The 21,687-nt window shown below is 33.5% G+C and overlaps 1 protein-coding gene and 1 long non-coding RNA gene across 6 annotated transcripts in view; one reads left to right on the top strand and one right to left on the bottom strand.

Annotated features, from left to right (window-relative positions):
- Positions 1-2,256: 2,256 nt before the first annotated feature.
- LOC140435189 (uncharacterized) overlaps positions 2,257-21,687 on the bottom strand; it is a 1,123,409-nt gene continuing 1,103,978 nt past the window's right edge. For 3 of the 5 annotated variants that reach the window (XM_072523964.1, XM_072523968.1, XM_072523969.1), the window contains one exon: positions 15,857-20,531. In XM_072523964.1, the coding sequence (XP_072380065.1) occupies positions 20,272-20,531 (260 nt within the window). In that variant the 3' untranslated portion in view covers positions 15,857-20,271. Of the gene's footprint in view, positions 6,302-15,856; positions 20,594-21,687 lie in introns of those variants that run through there. The other 2 variants (XM_072523966.1, XM_072523965.1) reach the window with 2 other exon arrangements.
- Positions 6,241-19,444, top strand: LOC140435191 (uncharacterized). Its single transcript, XR_011950119.1, has 2 exons — positions 6,241-6,373; positions 6,658-19,444. It is a non-coding gene; the product is annotated as an uncharacterized lncRNA (long non-coding RNA).

Raw genomic sequence — 21,687 nt, 5'->3', positions numbered from 1 at the left:
GAAAGCTTTTATTTCAACAGTGTCCGTATGTCTTGAATCTCATTCACGAGAAAGATTTTCTCTCGCTTTATCTATAAAGGTATGTGTAGAAGTGGTTATAATTCCAAAAATAGCATCGTCAAAGAATAGCTCAAAAATATCTAGTTCATTACGTGTTTCACGTACCTTGTCTTTTGGTCTAGGTAGATGCATAACGATATTGCATGCTTTGGATCTAATATTGAATGATTTCAGCGGATATTTTGTCCATCTCGTTATACCGTCTTTAGCGACAAATTTGCGAATCGTCAACTTCGTGCCCAGATTTTGACTCATTCATATTTTCTTCAATATGATCTTTCTCGTCGTTGTCGCTATTGTCATCTGGTAAATCATTATCACTTTCATCGCTACTGAGAAGATTATACTATTCCATCCACTTATTTGGATCGTTGCTACGCTCTGTTTTTCTGCTCAGACATTTTCCGATTGTTTTTTGCAACACTGTAATAGAAAAATAAAAATATTTTTTCCACCTACCTCTATTCAAAGTAGGGGAGAGTTGGGCTTTTTCAGACATAAAATATTTTCAAATTCACTGTATATATGCTTTTAATATTAAACCCTATACTTGTAAAAAAATCAAAACCACTTTTTTAAAAACGTCTGAAGGTGCTCCACTTGGGGCACCTTCAGATGGGGAATGGGGCAGCTTCAGACACAATTGGAAAAATGTCAACCTCATATAAATGTTTTAGAAATTATTTATTACAATATTTAAAACTATCTTATGATACTTAATCAAACCCCTAATGCATATTGAAGTTATCCAATGAAACTGAAAAAGACAATAATGATTTCTGTCGCTTTGTACCCTGCTCAGAAGGAGTTGGCAAAAGGGCTACAATTTCTGATAAAGAAGCACTAGAGATATCTGGTACGATGGGGTAGAAAAATTTATAATTTACTTTAGATGACATTCTCAAAAATGAAATTTCAACATCCCCATCATCACATTTACCAATGATTTTCGCAACATAGTACAAATCTTTTTGTTTTACAGTCCCAAATTTAACCAGCACAAAATCTTCAATTTTCAATTCACTCCTATCAAAATTTTGCTGTGGTTCTTCTAATACTTTATCATCAGAGTTTTTGCCATTTTCATCATCAGTTGTCTTCTCATTCTTCTCATTTTCAAAAGGTAGTTTTATTTTCGTAGATTTAGTACGTTCAGCAGTAGAGTTGGTGGTTTTCTTTGTATTTTTATTGATCTGTTTTTCTGCCAGAAGAAGCTTTTCTGGGGTGTCAGTTATTATCCTGCTTTTCCCCTTTTCTCTTGGTTTCTTGGAGCTAGTATTGAGTTTCGATTTTGGATATCCTCGTATCTCTTAAGGGCTTAAATAACAGCCAGGCTGTTGGGAGAGCATAGGCGTAGAGTTTTGGCAGCTTGATTTTGATGGAGTGTCTATTGATTGCTGAAAGTTTTCGCTTGAAATTTGGGGAGATGAGGGTGGTTTTTCAGATTCTAAAGTTGGTAGACTTGCAGCTAGTTGCCATGTTAGAGGTTCATCAGGAAGAGTTTCGTCTGGAGGATTAGGTCTCTAACTGTCCAAACTGGGAGCAAACATATCGTCGGTGAAAATGTGCCTGTCAACTGGAAATATTCCCGTTTTTTTGAAAGAATTTGTAATGCTCTGTGGTAACATGGCACGGCCATGTGCTATTCCAACACATGCGGCCACGTGATAGATTCCAAAACGTTGGCCTGGGATAGACTTCAACCATGAATCAATTGCAGCATTATAATATGTTTTAATTAAAAGGTTTCATCAATCCTACATCCAGTGGTTGCATCATGTGGGTACAATGGGGTGAACTGTTAGAATGTGCACGCCATTAGCTCTTGCTAGTTCTATTACCTCAATTGACAAGTGGCTCTCATGATTGTCGCAAATTAGAAGCATTCCTCTCTTTTCAGAGGAACCTGAACATTTTGTAAAGTGCTGCATCACATGAACGAAATTGGAAGTGGTCATCCAACCTGACTGATGAGCCAAACCCAAGGTCTTTTTGCAACTTTTTTGGGGTTCCAAAACATTCTTAGGAAAATTCAGCTTACTCGTATGATTTTTAGAGGTTCGGTCGCATTATCGTCTCTGACGACTGGAGTATACCAAAGCTTTTTAGTTGATTTTGTATTGTGTGATTACTGCTTCGTACTTCTGAGTGCCGTACTGAAAAGGTTAAATAAAACAACAAACATAAATATGTACTGTATTTATTTAAAGTCTAGATTTGTACTAAATATATATAATATATAAGTACCCTATATAAAAATACATCACTCTACACACAGTTCAGTTATTATAGACCTCAGTATATAATTAGTCTATAGAATGTGTTTACTCTAACGAACCATTGAAACTGGAGATTTATAATAAATAATGATTGAATATATTGTTACAAAGTTCTATTAAAATATCAGATGATTCATTAAATAGTTTGAGTCGTTAAAATACCAAATTATTTGTGTCATATCTACATTATTATCGTCCTGAAAAGTTCTAATTGGATAATATGAAAATGTTAAATATTTTGATTTAACCATTCGTTCAAATCCTACAGAATAACGTGTTATCATTGGAACTGAAACTTCATTTTTGTCAGTTTTTATTTAATTGCGAACATAGAGGTTTCTTTATTATTTGTTTCTTTTTTGTTACGTGAAAATTTTAAATTTGTTTTACACTGTAATATCAACGGTTGATAAAACCCAATGAATAAGTAAGCCTTTATATTCTTTGGTAATGCCAATAGGTGTTATTTTGTAAAAGAAAATGAAGTACATAAACAAAACATTTAAATTTAATGTGATACTTTAATTAAGATTGTTTTCAATAGATCGGTACTTTTTATAAAAATTAGTTGAATTTGATTATCTGTAAAAAATATTTCAAATGAAATGTTATCTGTATTCTGTTATAATGTTATTACACTTGGTTCTGAATTTGACCTTGCACTTTCGTTTTGAGCGTATGGGTTTCCCAAATGTAACATTACAAATATCGTTATTATTTTACTTTTCAATAATTGATATTTATTATAATTTATTCTTTCTAAGAGACTGGACAGTTGTTTATTGGGTGTGGTAGATCTGTTAGAGGAAGAAGTTGAGTGGAGGATTAGCCCTGTCAGTATGCAGCCGAAGGAATGAAACTTTAAGCTTAGGTTGTTTTTTGTTTTTGAGTCCCTACGTGCTCTAGGCGATGAGAGGGAGTTTTTAAGATCCCTTTTGTTTTGATGTTAAAGCTATCAATGGTGCTTAAATATCTATCTATAGCGCGTAGATTTAAGGAGAGATGTTGATCCTATATTTATATATGAGTAACATTGAACAAAGATAAATGGAAATAAAAGTAGAGTCTATATTCTATAGGCTCTTCCGAACTTTGACAGTTGGTAGCGGCCATATTGTTGAAGCTACAACTGTCAAACTGCGTAAACATTTAACATGTAGTAAAAAGTTATTAATAAACGTATTACATCGAAAACAGTGAGTTAAGTTTGTTCACCATCATCATAAGTGGCTCGACAATTCGTTGTGGATCTTAGCCTGCCTACAAAGAAGTAGCCACTCCTGTTGATTCTTGGCAACTTCCCTCCATCTTCTGACCATTATAATCTGTAGGTCTTCTTCCACATCATCAATCCATCTCTTTCGTGTCCTCCATCTACTTCTGGTGCCCTCTGGTTTTGAAAAAGTTAATCTCTTCGTGTATTCGTGATCTGACATCCTAGCAATGTGTCCAGCCCATCTAAGTGTCTGCGTTTTAACGAATTTCACAATATCTGGATCGGTGTATAACTGATATAGTTCAAAGTTGTATTATTTTTACAATTTGTGTCTCAAAAACATCAAGAAGTCTTTCATCATTTTGAGATAAGGTCCACGTTTCAGCCCCATATATCAAAACCGGTCTTATTAAGGTCTTGTATGTACTATATATATATATATACGTGCTTTACTGCACGTTTTATATTTTTATTTTTTAAATGTTTCTGGAGACTGTGAACAGTTCTGTTTGCTATTGCTATGCGTCTTTTTATTTCGTCGCTTGTTGAGTTTGTTCCGTTTACTAGCGATCCAAGATATGTGAATTCTTTGACTTGCTCGAAGGGCGAAGGCATGGTTGTTAATTTGAATTCTCTGTTGGATATTTCGGGGATTTTTAGAAACCAACATATATTTGGGTTTTTCCTCGTTTACCACAAGTTCTAATTCACTTGCCGTTTCCGCAAGCCTTGTAAAACACTGCACCATGTCTTTCATACTTCTGCCCACTATAATAACTATATCGTCAGCGAATGCGGGAATTTGCGCCGATCTATTAAAAATAGTTCCATTTATTCTAATTTTTAATTGTCGGATTGTCTTTTCCAAGGCAATATTAAAGAGGAGACACGCCAGCGCGTCTCCCTGTCTTAGATCATTAATAATATCAAAGAACGTAGAGTTTTCCCCTTCAATTCCAACGCATGAGCTTACGTTTTGAATTGTTGGATGGGTCAGCTTAACTAACTTATATGGGATCCCAAAGTCTATCATTGCATTATATAATGCAGTTCTTTTCACACTGTCATAGGCTGCTTTGAAGTCGTCGAGTATCTTTGTTACATTCTAGTGACTTTTCTAGAATCTACCGTGAATGTGTAGTTGACTTTCTTGCAATAAATATTATCCTTTGTAATAAGTCTTTCAAACAATACATTGCCGAAGATTTTATACGCAGATGCTAACAGAGTAATGCCACTATAGTTCTTACACTCCAGTTGATCACCCTTTTTATGCAACGGACATATTATTCCCTTTAGCAACTCTTCTGGTATCGATTCATTCTACCATATAAGTACTATTAGTTTATGGATTGCTGCAAAAGTTGATCACCACCTTTTTTATACATTTCCGAACAGATTTCATCGATTCCTGGGGCTTTATTGTCTTTGTTTTAGGATGGCATTTGATTCTTCTTCTTTTGTTGGGTCTTCACTGTGTAGTTGACGCTGTAGATTTTGTTGATTTTCTATGTTGTAACCTCCTTCAATATCGTTTATATTTAGATGTTCGTTAAAATGTTGTGCCCATCTGTTAAGACTTGAGTTTTTATCATGTAGAATTTCACCGTGTCTTTACAAATTTTTAATCGTGGTTTAAATTCTCAACGGCTTTTATTTAAGGATTTGTATCCTCGTTTCATTTTTATCGAATAAATTTTGTATCTCACTGAGATACAAAATTTGTTAAAGGGAAAAATAAGAAGATGACTAATCTAGTCGATCTACCTTCTACACAACGGCTAAATCAATACAGTCCTTAGTTCACAACCAGTACGGCCCCCAAATCCAACATATCCCTTGCTATCGGTCAAATTCAGCATATGTTTTATTCACCCTTTGTTTTATTTAAATTTAAAGATAGAAAAAGCTTAATTAAAGACCGTATATATCAAAATTGGCTCTTTTTTCTTCTGCTTATGGTTTAGACGTTTCAATTAATAATTAATATCTATTTAAATAAATTTATGTTGGTAAATGCTGTATACAGTATATGTTTATCCTTATTTACAAAATGAAAGAACTACCGTTCGCTTATTATTTATAATTATAAAATTATGCCATCTAATATATCACTGAAACCACTAAATAATTTATTATTTCACGACTCAACGATAGCTAGGCCAGTTCCATGTTACGAATGACCAGAAAACACACCGTACGAACTTTTATTCCAATATTTTGATAAATATAATAAGAATGGTATTTAGACAGAGAGGTAAAGTCTTCAAATAAAAGTTAATACTGTGTAGACGATGAATAATACCAAATAATAAAAACGTATGGAAGTGTAGAGGAGATTCACCAATTCGCCCTGTTAAGGATGAGTGGCGGTGTGTGGTGAGTTGTCTACGAACTATATTAAAGCTAAAAGAACGCAACAACAGTGTTCTAATTTTCCGACATGCGAAAAATTAATTCATTCAAAATTAGTATGCGATAAGTTAATTATAAAATGAAATATAATGAATATAAAAGTTGATCATAAAATTATAAAATGAAGGAAAATGATTAAATATGATGTTTGACATTTTACACATTTTTAAATGTTTTAATTTTAGCTTTAATGTAGTTAGCATTAAACAGCAGAGCTAATTCCATCGTAGGCACACGTTCTATGGCATCTATGCTATACTTCATTGTAGTCGCTCCCTACTTTCGTACTTTCTGTCAATCAGCCTTTAAACGTGGTGGGATATTTTTGTGTCTGTAATTGAAATTTATAAAAGAAGGTAATATGGAATAAGGTTCATTTTATCGTCTGCAGAAATCTCTTGGGGTGAGTACTTTCATTGTAATCTATATTCTATAATTCTGACAGCATTTTCAATATTCATAACCTCACTTCTTTTAAAGCCACGTCACAGTATAGACAACAACCTATACTGTGGCCACGTTTTCAATTTTATGCATGTAGGAATCTTACAAAACTTAACTAATTTTAATAGTATTTATATTTCATTTTATCCTTGCCATCTGCTATGTGTTTAATTGTGATTTTGGTAAAATAATTGGCAAGGAATTTAACCCCTTTGATGTCTCGCTAATGCTGTTATATTCTAGTTTATTGGGTTTATTGGAGAATTGATTGGATATGAAATATTTATTTGGATAATTTCTGAAATTATATGGAATATTTTATGGAATAATGGAATTTATGGAATAACTGCAGCTGTCGGTAAGGCCTACCCACATTGCCTGGAGGCGGCAACAGGACTTACCCACATAATCTGGAGGCAACATATAATTAGAAGCAAGCTCATCGATGCCATAAGTATAATTTAAATTTAAATACTGTAAAGCTTTAGGCAGGGTTGTTTTTGCTTTGTTTTATGTTGAATAAATATGATTAGTTAAGTCATTGTTTTATTTCTTACCAGCTAAATTTTCATGGTTTAATTCATAGTTTAAGACAAGACGGATTCGCACTTAAGAGACTGAGCTAGACGAAGCATAGACGATAAGCTCCCATGGTTGATTTAGGTATTATTTTATAATAGTATTTCAATTCTCTTTGGTAGTCTTACAGTTACACCATGGATACATTTTCTCAAGAACCCTCTGACGATTTGCCACAACTGTCAAATACCAATTTCAGTGCAACATATAATAGTAGACTGTCCAGTGCACTACACAGCAAGATCGACAGCGAAGATACAACACAATATGAAAGAAGCTTTAATAAAATACATTAGTAAGCCAATAAAGGGGTTGATGCGGTTAAAAAAGAAACTTAAAAAATAAAAAAAATTCACATCTTCTTTGAAGGCTTTTTGACAAATTTTCCACAATTTCAGAGCCAAAATAATTCCAAATTCTTGTTAAGCTACCTCAGAAATAACAAAATTTAAATTCGGACTAGTTAGAATGCCGTGAACAAAAATGGATCATTTTAGAAATAAGTGCCTAAAAGAGATGCTGATGTACAGAAAGTACCTCTAGCAGAAAAAGCTAATTAACCCCCGCAAAAAGAAGTTAAAGATATAAATGCACACTTTATACTAATTTTGCCTAGAATGTGGTTTATAACATATATACTCTTTAACGGTTTAATCATAAAACGATACTCTTTAATGACTTATATACAGTTTCGTTTTCATTCGCTCACCCTGTATATAGTTGTTAATCTTTCTACACTTCCAAATAAAATATCAACACAAATTTCTAATATTTTCTTTCATATCACAATGTACATACACCGTACCACTAATAATTCGTTTGTTTGATTCTCATAAATAAAATTTGTAGTGGAGCCCGAATATTCCAGTAGCAAAACTTTCAGTGCTTGTTTTTACAAATCATTTTTCGAAATATCACTCTCATTCATGTTTTAACGCCAAACAATAGACAAAACTAATGATTGGTTCTTGTCCTACACACAGCAAAAAGAAAAATAAAAGTAAAGGCAAATTTATATTCTGAAACAAGTGTTATGCATATTGAAATTAATTTCATGAAACTTGTAGTGCTTTGTAGTAAATGTAATAAAACTAATTTTGTGGCAGTAATTTCGTAATACAAATTAAGTTTTGTTATTCAAAAATTAAAAGAATAGTTTTCAAAAACTCGACAAGATTTTTTTGATATAAATAGGAATATAATAATATAAACGGTTGGGTTGGGTTTAGAAAACTATATAAGATGGATTAAAATTGTATGACTGGCCAAATGAAGGATTTATAAGTATTTATTTGTTGCCTTTACTAGTGTCACTCAGTTTTTCTGCAAGTTAACCTATAAGTCGCCGCGTCGGCGCCGTAACACTTTCCTTAATCCAGGCCACAGCAACCAAACCCTTCTTCTTCTTTGTATGCCGTGCTTGTATTCAAGCGTTGGCTATCGTCATATTGACAAGCTGATGAAATGATTCTCGGTCGGCAGCTAGATGAAACAGTTCCTCGACCGTTCGACCTGTCCATTGTCTAATGTTACGCAGCCAGGACAGTTGTTTTCTTCCGACCCAACGTTTTCCTTCGATTTTGCCCTGAATGATTAACCGGAGTAAGCGATATTTAGGTCCTCTCATTATATGACCGAAGTATTGGACCTTTCTCATTTTGATGATGTAACCAAACCCAGAGTAGCCCAAAGACGAATGAAACGCTCACTACTTGAACTGACTCTCAGAGACAGGGTTAGAAATGAAGAAATAAGAAGGACAGGCGCTACAGATGTCATAGAGTGTCTAGCATAGCTGAAGTGGAACTAGGCGGGCCATGTAGCCAGGATTAATGAGGAGCGGTGGACCTAAAAAATTGCAGTGTGAACACCACGAGCTGAATGAAAAAGTAGAAGAATCGTTGGGAATTGGCTGCAGGAAGCTCAATACCGACAAAACTGGAAGAAATTAAGGGAGGCCTATGTTCAACTTTGGACGCAGAAGGCTGGATGATGATGATAATGATGAACCTAGAAGTCTAACCCTATTTCGTAAAGCATTTCTTCCATCAGTTGCAGGTAATACCAGTTTCTAGTCTGAGGGAGTCAAATATGCACGTATTTTTATGAAAGATTAAACACAACTTTTACCATCTGTGATTTTAAATTCTTGTGAATGCATCACACTTCAAGATTAGGTTTGGTAGTAGTGAAAAAGTTCGGACAGTCGTATTCACTGCTGGCTGCAGGCCTCTTATTCTTATGCAATTTTGTATGTTATGGGCAGCCTAAAAATAGTTGCTGCTAGACAGATAACTGCGTGAAGTTAGCCGCAATTCAACGTAGACTCAGCGCGTGATGTCAACGTCAAGTTAGCGTTTAGTGCCACTGAGTCGACGTTGAATGGACAGTGGAAGTGTGACGTCACAACTGTCAATTACTTTCCAAACAAAAGTTGAAATGTCCAATCTCAAGACTTTTTAATTTCTATAAAGTTAACATTTTGCTTCCTCTGCTGCTTTTTCTTTTAAGTATAGTGTTTTTACGATAATACCATCATAATTCAGTGTTCTATTTCTATGAAATATAGTTTAAAAGTTTAAATTAAAGACATTCTAACCTTACTTTATTGATACATGCATTTTATTGCTATTTTTATAAAACAACATGCTTTATTATTTACACAACCTTGTAAAATTGTTGTAGTAACTATTAGAATACTTAAATATTGCAAAAAGCGGAAAGATTCTGTAAAAAAAAATGAAAAATAACGAAAAATACAAATTATCCACACTAAACAAGGTTTGTTTGGAAAGTGAAACTGACAGATGTCAATAAAATCTACGTCATCACTTCCACGGTCCATTACCGTTAAATTTGCGCTGAATCGAAGTTGTCTAATGTGCTTCTTCTTCAAGTTCCGCTCCTATCGGAGATTGGAAATACAGATTGTACAGCGGCAGGCGACAAGGTCAGGTTCCATCAAATAAATTAAATAGCTGCGCATTCATTAAAATAAAATTTCCCCAGATCTACTGAAATTGTGACGTCAAATCCTATCCTTTACATGAGACTGGCGGCAAAATTTTCCCAGAATGGGTTTTCAGAGCTGTTGTCTGTCTACTTATAAATAATGTAGATCTATTAAGTTTTATGTAGATACGACTAACTGTGTTTAATTAAATATATACAAATAAGAGTGTATAATGTATTTGTTTTAAAATGATTTATATAAAAACAAGCAAAGACTAAAATGTTACATAGACAATACGAATATGCATATTAATATTATTCATACATGAGATAAATAATGCTCCACTGAGACAATTGTCGAAAAAAATATGTTACTTATATGTACAGTCTTATTCACTAAGCTCGATCTAATTCTAAAGAAACATTATTTGTCTTTGATGATCAATTTTGATAATAAATAATTTACAAAGTTTGTTATACTGAGATTTTTAAAATGTACATATACACACACGAAACGAATAGAAGAACATAATCCTATGAGGACAGTTTTTTTGAAAAAATAAGCATATATTTCCCTTATAATTTTACCAAAATATTTAAATACTTTTGTACAGGTAAATAAAATGACCAAAACAATTGTACCAAAAAAATTGCAAACCTAGAAAATAAACTAATAGAGGAATAGAGTTATTAAGACAACTTATCTCTTTCAAATGATTGACTTTTAACTTTATGGAAAAGATAAAGACTGGTAAATTAGAAAGCGTGTTTGCATTAAAAGCAGTATTTCCAGTTGTTCCATTGGCTGACCTATTTTTTTTTATGTACGATAAAAAGCTTTCTCTTTCACATAGATAGGTTACTGACTACTTGTCAAGTTATATATTGGCTAATGCAGGAGTGCGCAACATTTTTAATCAGCGAACCAATTAAAATTTTAAAAATTTTTGGCAGGCCGCACATAAAGTATCACTTATTAATAATTTACAAAACTTTATTTATAATAAACATTAAAACCCGAAATCGCACATCTATCCTTTATAACCAAAATGAGGAAAGGCATTTTCCTTCATATCCAAGAACAATTGTATTTCGCTTTTTAACATTGCCCCTCTACTAAGCCAACGTACTTCGATATTAAAAGCCAGGTCGTCATATTCAGTTTCTAATTCTTTCAGGAATTCTTTAAATTCACCTTTCAAAATTTTCAAATTCAAATTTTCCTGGTGGATTATGCAATGGTAAACGAGTATTTTCCTTCCTGTGACCTTCTTAATGTCTTCAAATAGCCTTCCCGATACTCCTATCTTCATGCTTGGCATTGCTCGTGCTTGATCTGCCGATATACCAATATTTTTTTGTAATAAAATTGAAACATTTTCCAATACAACATTTTATATCAAAACATCCTTCTCCTTCAACGCTACAATTTTTATGATTGAATGAATGAATATTCTTCTTGGTGTTTATGTTTATCATCATGGAAATCTTTATCTTGTCTGCTGTAGTGCGTAAAAGCTGCACATGTTGAGTTGAACCAGGTTCTGAGGTTCTTTAATCAGGATATTTTTCTTTCTGGACTTTGCTTTCCATATATTGACGTAGCACCGCAGCATTCTTACTTTTATACTAACGGAAAGGTAGTGGCTCTTGAAGAAGGCTCTCCTGTGGTTGGAAGTGGATCTAGCTGTTCCGATGCGTGCTCTTATCTCCTGGTTGTTGGTCAATTCTTCATTTATTATGGTACTGAGGAGGTTGTATTGCGTTACTCTTTCTACACTGGGCTTTGGCTGACATAGAGTAGACCTTCTGTTGTCTTTGTCTTGCTAATTATCATGAGCTTTGCCTTCTTGACATTTATATTGAGTCCATATTGTCAACGGTAATACGTGATTTTGTTCAAAAGAACTTGTGGGTCTTCAAGGTGGTTCGCAAGTACTATGGTGTCAGAATGAAACTGGTGTTATGGCCCTCTTATTAACCAAGATATTGGAGTATTCTTATATCAAGTGTAACACAATGTTAACATACAGGAGGAATCATTTTGGTAAATAAAATTAAAGGTATACCATATCTCAGTGCTATACCTTCAAACTAAAATAACAGAAACATATTGACAGAAAACTGTCAAATTTTACTTAATGAGTAAATTTGGCTATTTTATATTTTGAGGTACAATGTGTTGGACATTAAATCATTGTCTTATTGTATTTGGCAAAATTATTTAAAGATATGTATCGACTTTGTTACCATTTTTAATTGTTTTTCTAGAAAACCAAACATTGTGTAGAGTGCAAGATAAACTAAATTACGATAAAACAAGTGGGCTATTATCTACTGGTTGTTGAGTCATATTTTTAGAATAATTGAATTGAAAATACAAGAGACAATCATAGATGTCGCTTGCATTTTAAAATTTGCTAAATCTCAATATAATGGCACTATAACATTTCGCACAGGTGAGCTTTAAACTAGGTACTTATATAAAAAGTAAGTTTTATACTTACTTAATTTATACTTACTTATTTTAAACTGAGAAAAGACAAGACAAGATAAATTGAGTTCCCAAAAAATCAAATAATTTAGAACACAAGCTTTCCAATACAATGAAAATTGTAATTTGTGTAATGAAAAAGAGAACGATTTTCTCTCTCCTGTTGCCGACCAGAATGTAGCTTCGACTTTTTAAATAATTTTAAACTGTTTGTCCTTGTTTAGTGTAGTGTTATGTTCAAATTTATGTTTAATTTTATGTTTATGACATTCTGCAATTGTTGGATAGCCCAACATTGACGAAATGCCCCTGAATATGCTCTAGGAAGCGAAAGTACTTGGGCAAGATTTAATTAATAAAACTGTGCTCGATATCTGCCTTTCATTTGATCAAAGTACAAATTAAATTGTTTATACAATGTGAAAACGTTTTATTGTTTCAACTTATCTTTCTTTTGGGTAGTAATTTTCAAGTCTTGTAATATGGTGTTATCTGACAGATATATTCGGTTCACTGATAGAACTGTCTAGTAAATTTCGTACTTATTTTCAGGCCCGCCGAGAGGACGGTAGATTTTACCGGGACACAGAGATGCAAGGAGCGCGGCGTTGTCGACCAATGACGTAATGTTTCCCGTTTGGCTTTTTAACGGGGCCAGTTTTTTTTACCAGGGCAGCCCTGTGCATAATGCGTTTAATTAATACTCGGCTATATTTCATATGACCTCTACCTCTACTTTGAAATATATTTTGTTGTTTTATTGCCATTGCGACATACTCTTTGATATAACCAATGTTGCTTTAAACGGATTCACCGTCCGCAAAAAAAAACCCGCGATTTTATTTTATATTTCAAATGTTAATTATTATTTATTATTGTTATTTTATTTGTATACTTATAATCAAAATAAAAATTTTCAAAATCTCTATTTCTTTATTTAATAAAATCAATCTTTATAAAAAGAACCGTTTCCCGTTTTTTCTGCTCTTCAATTTTTACCGGGGCACGCTTTTTACTTTTTATCCAGGCCAGTTTTTCACTTTTTACCAGGGCCCGCTCACCCCTCTCGGCGGCCCCGCTTATTTTTTGGTACGTTGTTGTTTAAATTTTTTACCAACTGGCAGTGGCTGTAAATTACTATACAACCAAGTATACGTGCTCAGGTCCAATACTTAAACAAAACATTTTCACGTGCAGTTTATTAAAAAAATAAAACTGCATATAAACAGTGTTTACAAATTGAAAGTTTTTAATGAAAATTAATAAATATATACTCCCATTATTCATGATTATACTTCTTTTTTCAATTAAATAAGTCTGCATCAGTAATTTATTTGAGCTATTAACACTGAGAGATAGGAATTGTTGTGTTATGTTTCCCACAATGAATCTGTCAAAATATTCCCAAGCTGAGCGAACGGCCTATACCAAGGAATACTAGTTATCGTACGCAGGATTTTGGGTTGAAATCTTTCAAGCTATCAATACTGGATCTGTTCCCAGTGTTTCCCAATAGTTGAATTCCATAGCTCCAGACTTAATTGCTACGAAATATTTTTCCAATTTTGATTAACGAGTCCATTGTAAGAAACGATCCAACGACAGGGAGCAATATTTTCTTTCTCCTACTGATTGGTATATTTGTTGGTATGTCGAATTAAATTGGTTTTATTCTCATCACCAGTAGCTTATCTAGTATTTTAGACACTATATGAAGCAATCGGATAGGTATATAAGACTTTATTTCAGGGCTTTTCCAGTTTTAGGTATTAAAATTATTTGGACAACTTTTCAAACTAGGCAAAGACATGTGTTCTTAGGACACCATTAAGTAACTATAAGATAAAACGATGCTTTATATCCAGGAGAACCTTTAAGGTTCAGTCTTGTATAGATTCTATCATTGCCTTCAATAGATGATAATGATTTTAAATAGATTTCGAGGTGGTACGAAAAATAGTGCTGGAAGTTGGTGTCCTGCGTGATATGTTCAAAAATTTTTTCAAGATATTCTGAAAAAATGTTGGTTTTATCTTTATTAAATTGGTCGTCACAGTACCTTAGGTACCAGTATTTTTAAATGTAGTTAAATTGGTGTAAAGGCATTTATTGTACTATGGAATAAGTTTTTCGATGCCAGTGTTGTAGTCTTTCACCACTAAACGTCTTCAGGCTAGGAGCCAGGATACCACTTCATCCTTGAGCTCATTGTCGTTTCCAAACTCCTTTCCACCCAAGAATTCCTTTAGTTTCGGGAACAGATGATAATCTCGAGGTCTGGACAGTAGGGATGGTGCTCGAAAATTTTCCGGTGTAGACCTTGAAGTTCTTGCTGAATTCTTGCCGGTGCATGAAGCCGAGAATTGTCCTGACTCAGAAATATCTTCGTTCGATAACATGCCACGCTCTTTATTGTTTTGCACGTTTATAAAGAGTTTCGCAATAGGCTTCTTAATTTATTATTTCACCCCTAGGCGTAAACTCTACGATGAAATATTTTGCGCATTCAAAAACCGAGTCACACTGCGTATATCTCATTATGGCGGGATTTTAAATGGGTGCTTTCATTTCAAAATGTTATATGAGAGAGGTAGGTGGAGAATCACCACCGCGAGATGCGCAATCGTTCTTTACTTTCTAGACGGCCAACGTATTTTTGTCCATGAGTTATCTTAGCGTGAATAGGGCTTTAGAGGGTTGAGAACACTTCATTTGTTTAGTTGCCTTCCAAAGTTATTAACTCGGTAGCTTCCTCGGCTGCAGGATGCAAGATGATACTATTATTTTTGGAAGTATTTATCAGGACTTTTAACTGAGATAGGAGTTCTATTCAGTTAGGTTTTGCTTTGTGTGATGCTCTTTTCAGTTGACATTTTTCTATTAACGCTCTTCGATTTTTTTGTCTGAATATTTTGGATGGATCATACATAGCACAGTTTGTTTTCCTGACTGCTGTTGATTCTGAAGCAGCTTTCTGTATGGACTGGCTGAGGTGCTCTGCGGCGTTGTCTAGTTCTGGTTTTGATTTTATTAAAATATTTAGTTCTAGTTTATTTGTTAGTATAATAGTTTTTATGTTAAGACAAATGTGCAATTTTTTAGAAATACTGGTAATGTCAGTTGAATTTCTTTGTTCCATGTTTCATTTTTATCTCTCGTTATATACAGATAAGCTCCTTTTTAGTTTTAAATCGTGGTTGATGGCACCTGCTGTTGTGGTTGTAAAGTTTTCGCAAAAATTTTTAATATTTTTATTAACAAACTTCAATATTTACTTGATATTGTTGTTTTATACAAAAAACTGGATTAAAAATGGCAACAAGTGCTTCTTGTAATATTACATAATATACAGGGGTCCTAACAAAAATGATCTCTTGAACTAACACTTAAAGAAGAGGAGATTATACACAAAAAGACTTTGTATGTTTGATATATTTATTAAATAAACTTAAATTTTCAATAAGAAATGTACATCTTTGTGTTTTTAAGTTAGTAATATTTAGTAAGTACATTTATTAGGAGATACATTTAACGTATACCTATATATGAATAAATATATTCAAGTTGCAGATGAAAAAACGTTCTAGAGGCGTCATCTTTGTCTCTTGAACACCCTGTAATAAAGGACGCTTTTCTTAGATCCCTTAGGACCTTGACGGTAAGAACATTGGGCGTATTTGCATCGATTTAATCAACATATGAAATTAGTAACTTTTCTCTTAACGAACAAAGTCAATTATATTTTATTTTAAAACAAATAATAGTATCGTTTGTGGAAAAGTTCTTAACAATCTTTCTGTGCCTTCTTATAATGTGTACTAAGCTGACCTGACATACTTTCTTTCTGTTTGTACGAGGGTAATTTAACATTTAACTAGTTTTTGATAAATTGCATTACATGAGGACAAACAAATCACACTTTGACATCTGTCATGTCAAGCAAGACTGTCAAAGTCAAAATTTTAAATAAAAGCAACTTAGTTTGATTTGGAGATTAGATAATTAAAAACAGATTAAGAAATGTCACTATTTTCTTACTTCAAACTGTCCTTGTACAGTTTCTTGTCATCTAGTACACAAATACCAAGAGCAGTCGTCCGTTAAACATTCAAAAGATGTTACGATCACACAATATAGGAAATTTATAATATATTTGTACAATAGGCAACCAGTTTTACCATATGTATTATAATCAAATAAAAGTTCTATTAAAAATGAATCAATTTTTACACTTCTTTCCTATTCCAACTGGACTACCTTCTATTAAAAAGATGTTAATGCCTATTAAAATAGTTAGCAACAAACAGATATCTTCTGTATTTTTAATTTCATACGTTGATTTTACATAGTAAACAATAATAAATAAGTAATACTACACTCATAAAAAATTTACATTCAGTACAGGAAATAAAACGAGTATACTTCAAGTATTTAATACAGTAAACGATATTATGTACACATATATGAGATTGATTTTGGCAAGCGTTTGCAAATAAAACAAAATTTTAATTCAGTATGTCATCAAACACTTCATATAGTAGTAATTCTATTATCAGTTCGTTCGATAAAGTACAAATTTAATAAATAAAAAAGTTTTAGGGAACTGTAGCTTCTTTTCTGTAAACTTTTGCATTTATTTTCAATTACTATATTTTTGTACCCGACATTTCTTAATTAAGCGTTGGAATGCTAGACATTACAATGGATAAGAGAAAAATTAAGATAAAATAGCAATACTGCTATAGTGTAGTAGACTCTGCCAGTAAAGAAATAGTTTGGAGCTGTACTGGCACTCATCAGTTAGAGGTATGCATACACGAAAGCTAGACGATAGAAAGGTAATGCTATCACTTTTCAAGGATAATTGTAAATACATTTAAATGAAAAAGGGATTCAAAATTAAATGGATGAAAAAAGTCATTTGTAGATACACTATTGATGTTGTGATGTAATACGTAAAACAATAAATGACTGAAGTGAAAACGACAGAAATTCACGTCTTGACCACTATTTACCAAGCGAGCGTGTTCGCGGATTTTAGAAAAATGAAAAAAGAGCAATATTGGTCGATGATTAGATTCTTATTTTTGTAAGGGATCGCGCAGCGAAATCAAAGAGCGCTTGGATGATGCTGTTTACGGTGACTCTTCTCCTTCGATGGAACCCGTCAAAATGTGGTCGCATGTCGGTTTCTGATGAGCCACATTCAATTGCCCCGAAAACGGAGGATAACTTGACAAAAATCCACGATCTCGTATTCGCAGAGACCACCAAATGAAGGTGCGCGCGATAGCTGAGACAGTAGGCATCTCAAAAGACCGCGTGGATCATATCCTGCATTAAATATTGGGCATGAGAAAGTTGTCGACACGATGGAGACCGCGTTTGCTTACTCCGAACATTAAGCGCAATTATGATACCAATTCAGAGCAGTATTTGATGCTGTTTAAGCTTAATCCGAAGAAGTTTGTAGGACATTTCGTAACCTTCTACATAACATGGATCCACTGGTATACACCAAGAAAGTGTCGAAGCAGTGGAATTTACTCAGCAAACGTGCTCCGAAGAAAGCGGAGGCTGTTCTATCGGCTGGAGAGAACCGTGATGCAAGTGATGACCACCTTTTTGGGTCGATTCCACGCCGAATTGTTAAAAAAAATTCCCCATTTGGCTGGCAATAAAATAGTGCTTTTCCACCATGACAACGCAGCGGCTAACACCTTTGCCGTTCCTACGGCCAAATTAGTCGAATTGGGATACAAACGGCTGCTCCATACACCGTATACTCCAGCTTTTTTCCCGTGTGACTTCTTTTTGTTTCCAAACTTGAAAAGTCACTCGCCAGGCCGAAATTTAAGTCGAACAAAGACGTTATCGCCGTCATGGAAGCCCACTTTGTAGAAATTTAGATAACGTGTTTTTCAGACGGGTTAAAGAAGTTGGTGCATCGGTGGGTCAAGTCAGTTTTTCTGTATCTGTTGCAATTGTGGCTGAGCTAATCTCAGGATGGACAGACGAACTACAAAAAATTTAACGATCTATTTTCTCTATTTTTATTTTGAAAGAAAGATTTCTCTAAAGAAAGTGTGTCACCGAATGCTATTAAGCGAATGCGTCATATACTGAAAGTGTTTCTGATGGTAATTCACAAAAAAAGTGGAAACAAAAGATAACTAGTAGCCAGTCTGGATTTAGTAATGAATTAGGAACAAAGGAATGTTTTCTAGATTTCGAGAAGGCTCCTGACAAGTTTAGACACAGCAGAACTACTGAAAACTGCAAGATTTACTAAAAATGTATAAGACTTATTGCTAACTTATGTTGAAACTTGATATGATAGGACTATGATCAAGAGACTTTAATTAGATTTGACCATGAAGTTTCGGAAGCAGCTGATATGAGAAAGGGAGTACTACCATCAAAGATACCCCTATTAACATTTTATCTACCTCGATATGCAGATGATACGGTTCTACAAGCAAGTAGCCACAATAACCCAATAACCTGAAATGTATATCAGAACAAACCGTGTCAGCATGTGACAAGTATAGCCTAAAGCTACACTTCAAAAACTTAAGATATGATAAAGATCAAATTATCGATAACGGCATGGAAGTCAACTTACAAGACTTACAAATATCACTATCAACTTCCTTCTGAAATTCGTTGTCACATTTCTTTTTTTATTTCGAGTATAAGAAAAATCTTTGTGGGTATGATATAAATCTGGATTTGAAGATCATAATTTTGAAAAGTTTTGTATTTTCCGTGACTAGACATAGCCGGAACATGGACCACAACAAATACCATGCTTAAAAAACTCGAAGCTTTTGTCATATTGTATTAAAGAAAAATCTTGTCCATTTGATGGATGTACTATGGAATGAATCGTGTCAATTCAAATAAAGAAAGCAATAAATCGTAAAAACCATTAAAACCTGAAGATTAACGTACTTTTTCCATGTATTAAGAGAGCCAGAAAAGTACAGCTTTCTACATTTACTGTACAAGGAAAAATATCCAGAATAGTATGTTCAGGAAAAAGAAGACCATCGTGGCTTTGAAAACTGAAACAGTGTATGCACAAACAACTGCATCTCTTCTCCAGGTAATTAGTTGAAAACATGATGATCACCAATATGTTAATTTACGTCCGCTAAGCGGATAGAATGATCCAAGAATAGACGCAGTTTCAAGATATTCAAAGAATTGGAATGCCGAAGTAACAACTCCTTAACTTTCTGTATGATTGTTCATAAAAACTATATTCTAAACTAGTAGAAACTTTTTCTTTTAGTCTAGAAAAATATGCAAAACAACAGAACAAACATTTTTAGATTTTTTTAGAGAGTAGAAACAATTTAAAATTGAACTAAAGCATAAACTATGCGTAGAACTGGAAATTACACATATAGCAAATGGTTTCAATTATTACAACCAAACCTGAATGTAGCTAAAATGTCAAATAGTAGTGCAAAAAAATGAATATGCCAAAAGTTAGGTTAGGTTATGTTGAAAGGTTGAAATATTACAAAGACTTGACGATAATGATGGAAATACAGAAGATAAAACTGATTTGCACTATCCGGGTCTATATTGTTCCCATTTATTATCTAGCTTTTATTCGCCCTTTCTATTTATTATCAAAATACATTACATCCTCAGTATTATTAAAATTTCGAGTACACAGCACAAAACTGATGTGTTTATTTCAAAAATAACAAATATATAATAAAAATACTGCTCTATTGTAAAATTTTAACACTGGTCAATCAAATATTTATTGATTTATTTGAAAGAAAGTACAGTTCTCCAAAACTCAAAGTAAATATCTAAACCTCGCTATTTTTACACTGGATCACGCACTCTTCATTTTGCGCAGCTTCGTCGACGTCTTCGTCTAGTGTCTCTTCGACTGAAAAACTCAACGAGCTGCTGGTGGTGCTCAACTCGTCCAGGAAGTCGAAAGACGCCACGGCCTCTTTTTCCTTGGAGCCATAGCGGACGTAGAAGTCAGGCCTGCCGATAATCGTGGGTCGGTTGAGGGGAAGTCCGGCCCTGACGACGGCCAGTTCGGGCCTGGCGGCGTTGGCTACAAGCATTTTTTTCACACTGTAGTCTCCGTCATTGGCGTGCACGGTGCCGAGGTGGAAGCTTTAAAATCCCCAACATTTTTACTGAGGTACCCAGCTTTTTGCTTGGGTCGGGGGTTTGTTTACTGATATTCTTTTTTTCATGAGATACTTATGTACATATGTTGTTATGACTGTTTGAAGCAGTGAGTTAGTTTTGGACATATATTATTAATACTTTAAAAAGATTTAAAATAAGATCACCAGAACTATCGCCAAAGCAGAAAGAATATAAACATTTGTATTTTTCTCTTTTTTTTAAGTATATAAACACCGAAAAGAAAATGTAATTGTGATAGGCCGTGGAATTACACAAATATACTTACAAATATTCCTTCACACCTGAGATTAGGTACACTAAGAAATTATGTATATTTCAGCTTGTCAGCTCAACGAAATGGAAAGTTGGACAATGAAGAAAAAACACAAAGAAAATTAAATAATTCGAAATGTAGTGTTTGGAAAATATTTCGTCGACTAAGCAAATAATTAGAAATTATAAAATCAGTGTCAAAAGAAGAAAATTGGAATACCTGGATACCTACCAAAACTAATGAAGAAAGTTATGAGCTACTTAAAATTATTATGCAAGTTAGAATTAGGGAGAGAAGCATAAAAAGAAAACGTTTTTTTGTGGCTGGCGAATCAGGGAATGGTTCAACTACAGCTCAATACAGCTGTTCCTCCCATAAAAGAAGAAACTTTAAGACAAAAATAATATTTCAATGTTTATACTTTCGAACTTTGTATTACTTCCAGTTTTCTGTCAGCTACTTCCGGTCTTTATTTAAGTGAATGTTTAAAAGTATAAATCAACGGATGCTTTACTTTATACTGTAAAAACAATAAAAAATATGCCCCAAAACAATTTTAGCTCGATTATACTTTATGATTTTTTAATTGGCGAAGGCTACAACTAAAAAATGTGAAAGAAAGATTGAAGTAGTAAATAGAAAAGAAATTAGCAGACATTTGCTTTATTCTTAATTTCATTCATAATTAGCTGTTAATTTATTGTTCATCAACATATAACTCTTTAAAATGATTCTTTTTTATTTATTAGAAAAAAATTAATTAATAAATAACGAAAAAAAAAATGACCTAAATTACTACGTA

Source organism: Diabrotica undecimpunctata, chromosome 2 (genome assembly GCF_040954645.1).
Source record: "Diabrotica undecimpunctata isolate CICGRU chromosome 2, icDiaUnde3, whole genome shotgun sequence".
NCBI classification, from domain to species: Eukaryota; Metazoa; Arthropoda; class Insecta; order Coleoptera; family Chrysomelidae; genus Diabrotica; species Diabrotica undecimpunctata.
Note: the sequence above shows the minus strand (reverse complement) of the source record. Positions and strands in the feature narration are given on the sequence as shown.